At 36.4% G+C, this 10,798-nt stretch overlaps 1 protein-coding gene across 1 annotated transcript; it reads left to right on the forward strand.

The window, feature by feature from the left end:
- Positions 1-274: 274 nt before the first annotated feature.
- LOC131402503 (5'-3' exoribonuclease 2-like) lies at positions 275-9,179 on the forward strand. The gene is made up of 5 exons (XM_058537224.1): positions 275-370; positions 4,917-5,035; positions 7,326-7,461; positions 8,976-9,072; positions 9,175-9,179. Exons 1-5 carry the CDS (start codon positions 350-352, stop codon positions 9,177-9,179), a joined length of 378 nt encoding a protein of 125 aa, XP_058393207.1. The 5' UTR covers positions 275-349.
- Positions 9,180-10,798: the final 1,619 nt, after the last annotated feature.

Consider the following 10,798-nt stretch of genomic DNA (forward strand, 5'->3'; position numbering starts at 1 on the left):
TCAGAAAAGTGTATTATATGTACTTTTATAGCAGAGTTATTAAATATTACAGACTATTGTTTACAGGGTGAGTTACCATCAAATCAAACTGTAGACAACCCTGTAATGTTAACGGAAATCCATTTCATCTTTAAAGAGCTTACAGCAGGGACTCTTTTCCATTGCCTTCATTTCTTCCTGTCATCTAACTGTGTTGTGATTTAATTTTAATTTCTACATTCATTTCCATTTGTGTTAGAGAGATCAACCAGCTTTCACTCCTGGTGGAATATTAACCCCTCATGCCTCGGGTTCAAGAAATTCACCAGGTTCTCAAGTAGCCAGTAATCCGAGACAAGCAGCCTATGAAATGAGGATGCAGAATAATTCTGTAAGTAACTTATTTTTATGTAGCATTGAAGAGTGGTGACTTTCAGATGCCTCTTACAGTTGTGTGTGAATTTTATCACTTAGCCTGGAGTTGTTTTGTTTTATAGTTTTTCTCAATTTCTTTTGCCTTGAGATATTTTGAACTCTGTTAAATCCTTATTAATATGAAAATATCTAAATGATGTGAAAGAAAAGAACATACATGTAAATGTGGATAGCTAAGTGGCTGCAGTGTTTCTCTAATGCAGTGGGGCCACAGTGCTTCCTGCTTCCCCAAAGGTACTGGGTGGTGATGGTGCCAGAAGCATGACAGGACATCCAAATGTCTCATAGCTAGAGCAAGAGAAGAGGGTGGTTTTGCTGCCATATTTCCCCTTTTCTCCCAGGGATCAGTTATGGGCATTTTGCAGAGTAGTATTCCTCAGTTTGTCAAATACAGGTACTCCTCACTGCCTACACTCTTACTCTCCAACTCAGACGTGGAATATATCTGAATACATATTTTAAGGTAGCTCTCATTATCCAAATTTTTTTTAGAGCTCTTTTTTCGTTGCTGGGAAAGATTTGCCCTGAGCTAACATCTGTTGCCAGTCTTCCTCTTTTTTTCCCCCTCCTCAAAGCCCTAGTACGTAGTTGTATATTCTTGTTATAAGTCCTTCTAGTTCTATGTGAGCCGCCACCTCAGCATGGCTACTGTCAGACAAGTGAGGTGGTTCTGCGTCCGGGAACCGAACCTGGGCTGCCAAAGCGGAGCGCGCCAAACTTTTTTGTGAGGGAGATCAGCCCTGAACTAACATCCGTGCTAATCCTTCTCTTTTTGCTGAGGAAGACCGGCTCTGAGCTAACATCTATTGCCAATCCTCCTCCTTTTTTTTTTCCCCCCCCCAAAGCCCCGGTAGATAGTTGTATGTCATAGTTGCACATCCTTCTAGTGGCTGTATGTGGGACGCGGCCTCAGCACGGCCGGACAAGCGGTGCTTCAGTGCGCGCCTGGGATCCGAACCCGGGCCGCTAGTAGCGGAGCGCACGCACTTAACCGCTAAGCCACGGGGCCAGCCCTGAGCGCGCCGACCTTTAACCGCTAGGCCATCAGGGCTGGCTCGGTTGGTCCCTATTTATAAACTCAGGAACTGAATGGATTTGCCTCATGGTATTCCTCCTTATTTGAACGTTGTAATCCAGACTGCAGAAGCAAATCATCTCAGCCAGCAAGGCTATGCTCTGTTCAGTAGCTTCTTGTAATAGCAGCAGACCATGAGCTCAGAGCACCCGGCAGGGCAGCAGCAGGGGTAAGGGAACAGACCGTGAACTAATGTACACAGACAAAAGGTAATCAAAGCTATTGCTTATTTCAGGCTAGTAGGCACGAGAGAAAGAGAGAATGTTCTAGAGGGAGGAAAGATGTTATATAAGGTACAGTATCCTATGTAAACTTTTGCTATGATATATCCAAGGAAATTACATAAGTTGGGATATTTAAATTTCATTATTCTAATAGTTATCCTATTGATGCTCAAATCCTTTATCACAAGGCAACCCTATATGTGAAATTTTTGCCATATCATGAGACTGGTTGAATTTATATTCCCATAAATTCACACTTAGAAGTTTTAGGACCTTAGATTTGGAATTTGGAAACAGATTTTGCATCTTCTGAGAGAAGCGGCTGGGGTTTCTGTTGTGTTTTTTGGTCTATTTTTCCTTTCTTGTCTTATTCCTTACACCATTAACAGAGTGGGATATGGAGAGTCAGTGAAAGGTTTTGCAGTGAGATTCTTGTGTAGAATGGAAAAAGCTGATGTCCATCATTTAAGATTATAGTGACTACCGTCCTCACAGAATGAACTGCGAGTGACTAGTATTGCTAAGACCACGTTGATGATAAAATGCTTTTTTCTTAATCTCAGGGAGGCAGGTAGGTTTAAACTTTGCCAGCTATGATTGCTTTGAGAAAGATTCCAATATTCAGGCTCCACAGGATTAGACTATATTGATTAATAATGTCTGCCATGGGAATAGGAATGGGGAGATTGGTGATTAGGTTGCTTATTTGATCCTGCCTTAATTCTCCTTGACACAGTTATTTCTACTGGAATCTTTGCATAGAGGAGTTTTCATCTAGAATGTGTTGAATTTAAGGAAATCATGAAGCCAAATGACCAGTTTATTTAAAGGAAGCCTTTACAGTTATGGATTTTTGCTGTGTTATTTTTTCTGAGCTGTTTGGGTGTGCTGGGCTCCAGTACTTGACTGGTATCTACTGATGGTCAACATGGTTAATGTTTTATTAGATAGCTTCTGTTTCCTCATAAATTTGTTTTTAAATTTTGCATTCTGAAGTGTAGTTTCATTATATTTGCGACCATTCTCAGTTTAATCAACTTTGATTGCAAAAACAGCTTTTTAAAAAGAAATTTGAATGAATTGGTATGACTCTGGTATGTTTAGGAAAGAATATTTCTGAATACTTTTGTTAGTAGAGATAGAGCAGAAAAGAGCAGCAGATCTTTAGCGTTAAAGAGCAAACACCTTCTTTTCTTCTTTTTTTCCCTTGAAGGTGTATTATTTTTGTTGTCTAAAGATAATTTATATCTTGTTTGTGAATTTGGGAAAGATTGCTTTGTTTACACCTTCTCTGTACTTAGATGATTGACAGGAACATCACTCTCCTAATTTAATCCAAATGGATTAGTGTTGTTTAAAATCTAATAGAGACGACTTCCTGAATGGTTAACCACCATGCGCCAGGCAGGCAGCTTTGATGTTTACAGATATTGTTTCATTTACTCCTTGCTATAACCTGTAAAGAGATAGAACAGTATCGTCCCTGTTTGAAGTTGAGGCTGACAGAGGTTAAATAAATTGCCCAAGGCCATACAGCTGTTAAAGGTTGGACTTGGTATTTCAGACTCAGATGTGTCTGCCGGAAAATACCCATCTCATTTTCCAAGTACAACAGTGCCTTCCTGGATTTATTTTTATTCTTTGTGGGGTTTTTTTTTTGGGTTTTTTTTGGTGAGGAAGATTGGCCCTAAGCTATCATCTGTTGCCAATCTTCCTCTTTTTGCTTGAGGAAGATTTGCCCTAAGCTAACATCTGTGCCCATCTTCTTCTATTTTGTATATAGATGGCTGCCAACGAGTGTTTCAGGTCTGTGCCCGGGAACTGAACCCGGGCCGCTGAAGCAGAGGGCCCCAAACTTAACCACTAGGCCACAGGGCTGGCCCCTGTTTTCTTTTTTCTTTTCTTTTTTTTTTTTTTTGATAGTATTAGCCATACAGTATCATGAATAAAATTGATATTATACATTTATTAAAGGAAAGTGTTGTGAGCTCTATGTGAAATATAGTTTTGCTTTGTTGTAACTTTTCTTGGCCTTTGTTGTGAACTACGTTCATGCTGAGGTTTTAGTTACAGTATCATTAAAATAGGCTCCTGAGTTCTTGATTTAAAAATAATTTACTTGAAATATCTAATATACTGTGAATAACAGAAGAAAAACTTTACCATGAAAACATTTTCTGCCACTTCGGTTTTTGGTCATTTAACATTAAAGTTGCAGAACATTTTAGTTTTTGTGTGTGTGTGTGTGTGAGAAAGATTGGCTCTGAGCTAACGTCTGTTGTCAATCTTTCTCTTTTTGCTGAGAAAGTTTGGCCCTAAGCTAACATCTATGCCCATCCTCCTCTATTTTGTATGTAGGATGCCGCCACAGCATGACTTGCTGAGTGATGTGTAGGTGTGCGCCCGGGATCTGAACCTGTGAACCCCGGGCCGCTGAAGCGGAGTGTGTGAACTTAACCACTATGCCACCAAGCTGCCCCTAATTTTTTAGTTAAATATTAAAATACTTTAGGGTGCTACTATGTTCGTTGAGTTAGGTACAAAGGGAAGATAATGGTAAATTTAAAGTGGTATCCAAGTCTTTGAAATAATAAAAGCTGCATTTTTCTAAGATGACTAATAGATTTTATTTGTACAATGAATTTTAAAACAACAGGTATAAAATAGTTTAACAGATATCTGGCGGAGGCTCATTAAACTGTTGCTTTCTAGAATGGTTGTACTAGGTTGAACCACTTACATCTAACTTTATTCTCACCAGCATTGAGTATTTTATGTATTAATTTATATACATATATATATATTTTTCCCCTTACAGCTTTGTTAGTTAATTGGTGGAAAGTGATCACAAATTCATAACACGAGGGAACCACCAAAGGAAGAAAATGTTCAAGTCCTATAATTAAAAAAAAAAAATCTATGAAATTAAGTTTTTCTTATTTCTTCTGAAGCAGTTTTTACCTTAATGTTCCAATTCTTTTGAGTTTAAGCGTAGGAGGCTTGGTACTATATTATTCTTTTTTGGAGAGGTAGAGTATGCCAAGATCAGTCTTTATACTTTCTAAATATATTTACCATATCTATGTAATAGCTTAAAAAAAAATGTATTACTGTGGAGCATGGTGGTAACAGTAATTGGATGTAACTTCTTATGTGAAATGAATAATTAAATCCTTCCTCTGTAATGTCATAATTGTCTACAGAGTCCTTCAGTATCTCCTAATACGAGTTTCACTTCTGATGGCTCCCCGTCTCCGATAGGAGGAATTAAGCGAAAAGCAGAAGACAGTGACAGTGAACCTGAACCAGAGGATAACGTCAGGTGAAGCCATATTTTGGTAGCACTTTGTTAGCAAATTGCTGAAATAGATGCCGTCTAATTAATGCTATTTAGCTTAGAGCAGCAGTGCCTTCAGATGCTTGCCTGTGATCTTTTTATCCACCAGTAATTAATGTGGAGGGTTAGGATAGTCAGTAAATTCCAGTGAGATGTGTAAGCTATAGCTGTTAAACCTAAGTATCTAGATTAGTATGCATGCTGGTTTTTGTCCTCCGAGCCACTTTTCCCTCTGAGACCAGGCACTAGATCGGCTAGACATGAGGTGTTTAGCTCTGTGTGATCTGAATGTTACTGTTATGAGATTAAATTTTCAAGCTGCTTAACCCAGAAAGTTCAGTTACATTTGGTTACTTGATATAGTTTGTTTTAATCATCTCAATTGAAAAGTTTCTTCTTTAAAATGAAATATGCAAAAGGCTTTCGGTTAAGAGATAAATATATTTTTAAAAACCACGAACTTGCATATGCACAACTATAGTTCATGACAGAGAAGATTCCCATTAGCTATATACTTAAAATTTATAATAGGAAAATTGGATTCTTTAATTTATACAGAAGTTTGAGATCATTATATAATAAGATTAACAGCTTCTTGTGTGATTAAATCTGGATTTGAACCCTGGGCTCAAGTGCAAAGGGCCAACAACCTCAATAATTGTAACTCATTTAGAATTTTGCAAAATGATTTATTTCAAAGTTAAACATTAGTGGTTCACAGCTCATGCTTCTTTTATAGGACGTGGATGATGTGTTTGTATTTATGATTAGAAACTTCAGAAGTGTGATGTCTGGTTCTGTATTTTTCCAACATCTTTTGATGTCAGATTCAGAGATCTGTGGTGACTTGTGATTGAGCATCTACCTGATCTGAGTTTTTATCCTCTGCTTCTGCAACTCTTGGAGTATATTTTTTGTTTTACCATGTAGCCATCATGATCAATATCAGCTTAATAGTTAACTTGATTTTTTTAGTACTTTATTGTTTAATTTTGGTGCTGAAGATAATCAAAGTAGAATTGCTTCTATCAAGAAATGCTTGGAGTTCTTAGCATTTATTTCATTAGTAGTTTCTGTAAAATAGTGATATTCAACATTATGGATAGAAGATATTTCTCCTAATTGATGTTCTGTAAATCTTTTGCGTGGGGGCAAAGTTAAAATTGGTATGGTGTAGGGGCCGGCACGGTGGCACAGCAGTTAAGTGTGCGCACTCCGCTTCGGCGGCCTGGGGTTCGCAGGTTCAACCTCTTGTCAACCCATGCTGTGGCGGCATCCCCTGTAAAGTAAAGGAAGATGGGCATGGATGTTAGCCTAGGGCCAATCTTCCACAGCAAAAAGGGGGAGGATTGGCATTGGATGTTATCTCAGGGCTGATCGTCCTCAAAAAAAAAGTAAATAAAAAAAATTGATATGGTGTATTCTGAAACATGACTGCAATTAATTAGTAAGATCTGGCACATGGTAGAAAAGAGCCCTTAATGGAGAATCATCCTGACGTTCTTGATCGTTCTTGATTTTTTTTTAGTATTCTTTGGCATCTTTAAATCTTTCAGAGATTGAGAAATGAGTACTTAAAAAAATAAAAAAATATACTTTGAGTGAAAATGTGGTTTTTCACATTGTATTTTCAGTGATTAATGAAAATTTAGTGAATTGATGACCTCCTTCTAAGTTTTACCAGAACGTGTGTGTGTGTGTCCGTGTCCTTCACTTATGCCAACAACGCTTTGCTGAATGAGGGAGAAGGCCCAAGGATAGGGAGAGTAGGTATATACTTAATTTCTGCCTGGCTTCTAGATTATTCTTTTTTAAAAAAGTAATTTAGTTGACTTTCTTTGTGTAATTTAGATATACTTTAACAAACTGAGGAACTTGAACTATATAAAATATCTTCAGTATTTGCATCTTAAAATGTAGTTTTAGAATTGTTCTACAATCAAAAAAACATGTAAAACAGTATGAAAATCTGAGCAAACAAGTGTTGTGTATCTACTTTAATAAATGGTTATTCTCTTTTTTTTTTTACTGTAGTTTTGTAATGATCTTTCTAGAATCAGTGTTTGAGTTTTTAACGTTTAACTATCTTTAAGTTGATAATAAATCCTGTGAGTGGACTTTTTAGAAATAATTAAATGAAGCTATGTTAATATTACTGTTTAACTCATTTACATTTTACCTGGCTATTAAGTATAAATTGATTGGGATGATAAATTGGTAGCTAGTTACTGAAAGTGTATGAATTCAACATGAACTGGCTTTGCCTGATTTTTAGGCTTTGGGAAGCTGGTTGGAAGCAGCGGTACTACAAGAACAAATTTGATGTTGATGCAGCTGATGACAAATTCCGTCGTAAAGTTGTACAGTCGTACGTTGAAGGGCTCTGCTGGGTTCTTCGATATTATTACCAGGTACAAAATGAATATTTTCCTCTAAATCTCTAGTTAATCATTTTAAGAAAATAGTTATTTCTATAATAGTGTGTGTTGTTGAGCTATATTCTGAAATTGAACCCAGACTCATATTTTCAAGCTTCCTATAAAGAAATTCATTACTTTAAATAAGATTTGTTTGTAAAGCCTTTGAAGCTCCTTAGGTGTTAATATATAAACGAAGCTAATTTTTGTTATGCTAAAGAATTTCAGCATTAAATACTGTGGTTGAGAGTACTTGGTCTTTAAAATTATTAAAGTTTATTGTTTTGTTTAGTTGGAATAAAAAATAACAGAGTAACTAATACACAGTCGCTAAATGACTGAACAAAGGACAAAAGCCTGGAAAATAACTGGTAAGAATTTGAAAGGAATTTGAATGATCCCATTTCCTCCATATAGTGTAGTGATGTTACATGAAGTGCATTCTCATTGGAGTAATCTGTATCTGACTTAAAGCTTTTGATAAATGAGATGTCAGATTGGTGAGCGATTAGGCAGACATATAGGGGATTGTAGCACTGATAATACCTGGTTTCGTGCTTGGGGAGTGAAGCAGATTTGATGTGACTTGGGAATAGGTGAAGTTTGTTGGAAAGTAGAAAGTAATTTAATACACTAAGTATCAATTGTAAAATATTCTCATTTCGTGTTTTACTCTGACCCTCAACATTTTTCTCCCCAAAGCTCCCAGTACCTAGTTGTATATCCTAGTTGTAAATCCTTCTGGTTCTTGTATGTGGGACACCGCCTCAGCATGGCTTGATGAGCGATGAGTAGGTCCGAGCCCAGGATTCAAACCGGCGAACCCTGGGCCGCTGAAGTGGAACGTGTGAACTTGACTGCTGTGCCACTGGGTCGGCTCTGACCCTCAGGATTTTAATTCACTAGGCGCAGAGTCAAAACTCATTTCAGGAAGGCTTCTCTTTTCTTTGAGTATAACTTACTGTTTTTTCTTTTTGATTGGTTTACTTAAATATTTTTAAAGTAAAGAGAAAGTTGTCACATGAAAATATAATAGGGAATTGTAAAATGAAACTTTTGGCTCTGTTACTCTCAGTCACTCTTCTAGTGATGTCCCTTACCCACCTGTACACTCAGTGAGTGTCAGCTGCAGTTGTTCTTCATTTTATGTGATGATAGCAGCTCTCGAGTTGGAAAGAAATGTCACCAAACACATTTTAAGGATAAAAATCTTCACCAAATTGTGTTTGTTAGTATAAAGTTTGGTATTAAGTACTGATTATTAAAGATGCTTTGCAGTATTTTTTAAATCAAGGAGCCGTTGATACGCAGTAAAAGTTTAGATTTAATCCAAACATCTTTGAGGACTCATGGAAAAAAATTAATACATGGAATATGTACCAGAAGTCATATGTTTTATCAGTAGAATATTATAGGTTGATAGTTTAATTTTTTTTGTCTTTACCGTGTCCATCATTAACATAGATTTGTTTTTGTTGTTGTTTTCTGTTTGTTTTTACTGATTTTAGGGCTGTGCTTCCTGGAAGTGGTATTATCCATTTCATTATGCACCATTTGCTTCAGACTTTGAAGGTGTTGCAGACATGCCTTCTGATTTTGAGAAGGGTACTAAACTGGTAAGCTTGAGTATTTAGAGCCATAACATTTGTAGAATTTTGGCTTAGATAAAAATTGTGTCTTATCTTAAACTTTTTTTCTTTCTTGCAGTTTAAACGACTGGAACAACTTATGGGAGTTTTTCCAGCTGCAAGTGGTAACTTCCTACCTCCATCGTGGCGGAAGCTCACGCGTGATCCTGTGAGTGTCTTAGTTTTTGAGTGTGTTGATAACTGGATTTTTGTCGTACATTTTGCTAGCACTAGTCACAATTGCTTTTGCATCTTATAGTTACAATAGTGAAGTCCAGAAACAAAGTAAAAGTATTTGGATTCTTCTGTATATTTTTTGCTACTTTTTTTTCCCTGCTTTCCTTGGCCATCAGTACCCTACCCAGTAAATAAAATTGATGTGTGTTTGGGAGAAATTCTTATAACAGTCATTTTGTTCTCAGCATACCTGTAAGTCCTTATTTTTATTGGTTCCAGCCATGTGTGGTGGGTACCAGAGCATGAAGGCTGGTTTACCTGCAGTCACCGCTGCGTGTGTTTTGTGTCCTAGCTAGAAAGAGTGACACCCAGCTGAGAAGTAGGAATTATTAGAGTTAATAAACTCTTCACTGTCTTGGGCCCACAGTCGTCAGTTCTAAAATTCTTTTATAATAAGGCCTTTTTATTTTCATCTTTTAAAATAAAATTGTGAATTTTGTTTTTACTAGGCCCGGGATTAGTGACCTGATATCTTAATAACATTTTTTAAAAGGAATGAAACTTCATTTTCTTATCAGGCCTGATAACTTGAATGAAAGTTGTATCAAATTCTTTATAACAGAAATATGTGACTTTTGTTTTGAATCTTTGCTTTTCTCCCTGATACAGGATTCTAGTATAATTGACTTCTACCCTGAAGATTTTGCTATTGATTTAAATGGGAAGAAATATGCCCGGCAAGGTAAAATTTAGACATTATTCCTTTTTGTTAAAATAATTTTCTTCTTTTGGTAAACTGTAAGCAGACATGGTTTATGGGATGAAAGAATTTCTGTAAAAGATAAGTATTTTAAAGATTATATGTGAAATTTTGATATTTGTTCATCTAACCTGGGAGTAGCAATGATTAACAGTAATTTTAATAGTAGCATTTTGATAAACAGTAAATTGAGTTGAAATAGATTAATGATTATATCTTTTGTCTCCTTTGTGATTAATTAATGGGATGTGGGACATGCTCCTTCCATCAGTAGCTCATTGACACCTTGTGAGGTTGCTGAGAGTTGTAGAAACATGAAGTGTCCATGTGGAGATTCACTTATACTCCGTGGAAACTTTTGAAACAAGTATTAGAAATTTAGTTTAAATACTTGGCATTAATCATTACTTAAAGTTTATTTATTATTTACATATCTATTTTCTCATTCCTTCTGTTCACAGTTTTTGTAAGAATGACAATATAAAATTAGTACTAAATTTAAGGTACTGTTGATCACTCACCAAATGTGTGATGATGACTGAATGTAAAACACAGTGGAGAAGTCTCTCACACAGTGAGCCAACGATTATTTCACACCTAAGCCCCTTTCAGCAAATTATTTTAACCTTTTCTTCCACCATATATTTTTCTAGGATAATAAGCAGTTTGGTAAAATCATGTTTGCACTCTTTTTCTTTTATTATTCCCTGTGATGCAGATGACCAGTAAAATGACTCAAAGAGAATTGTGGCGCAAAGGGGGGTAA

The sequence above is a fragment of the Diceros bicornis genome, unplaced genomic scaffold (assembly GCF_020826845.1).
Source record: "Diceros bicornis minor isolate mBicDic1 unplaced genomic scaffold, mDicBic1.mat.cur scaffold_117_ctg1, whole genome shotgun sequence".
NCBI classification, from domain to species: domain Eukaryota; kingdom Metazoa; phylum Chordata; class Mammalia; order Perissodactyla; family Rhinocerotidae; genus Diceros; species Diceros bicornis.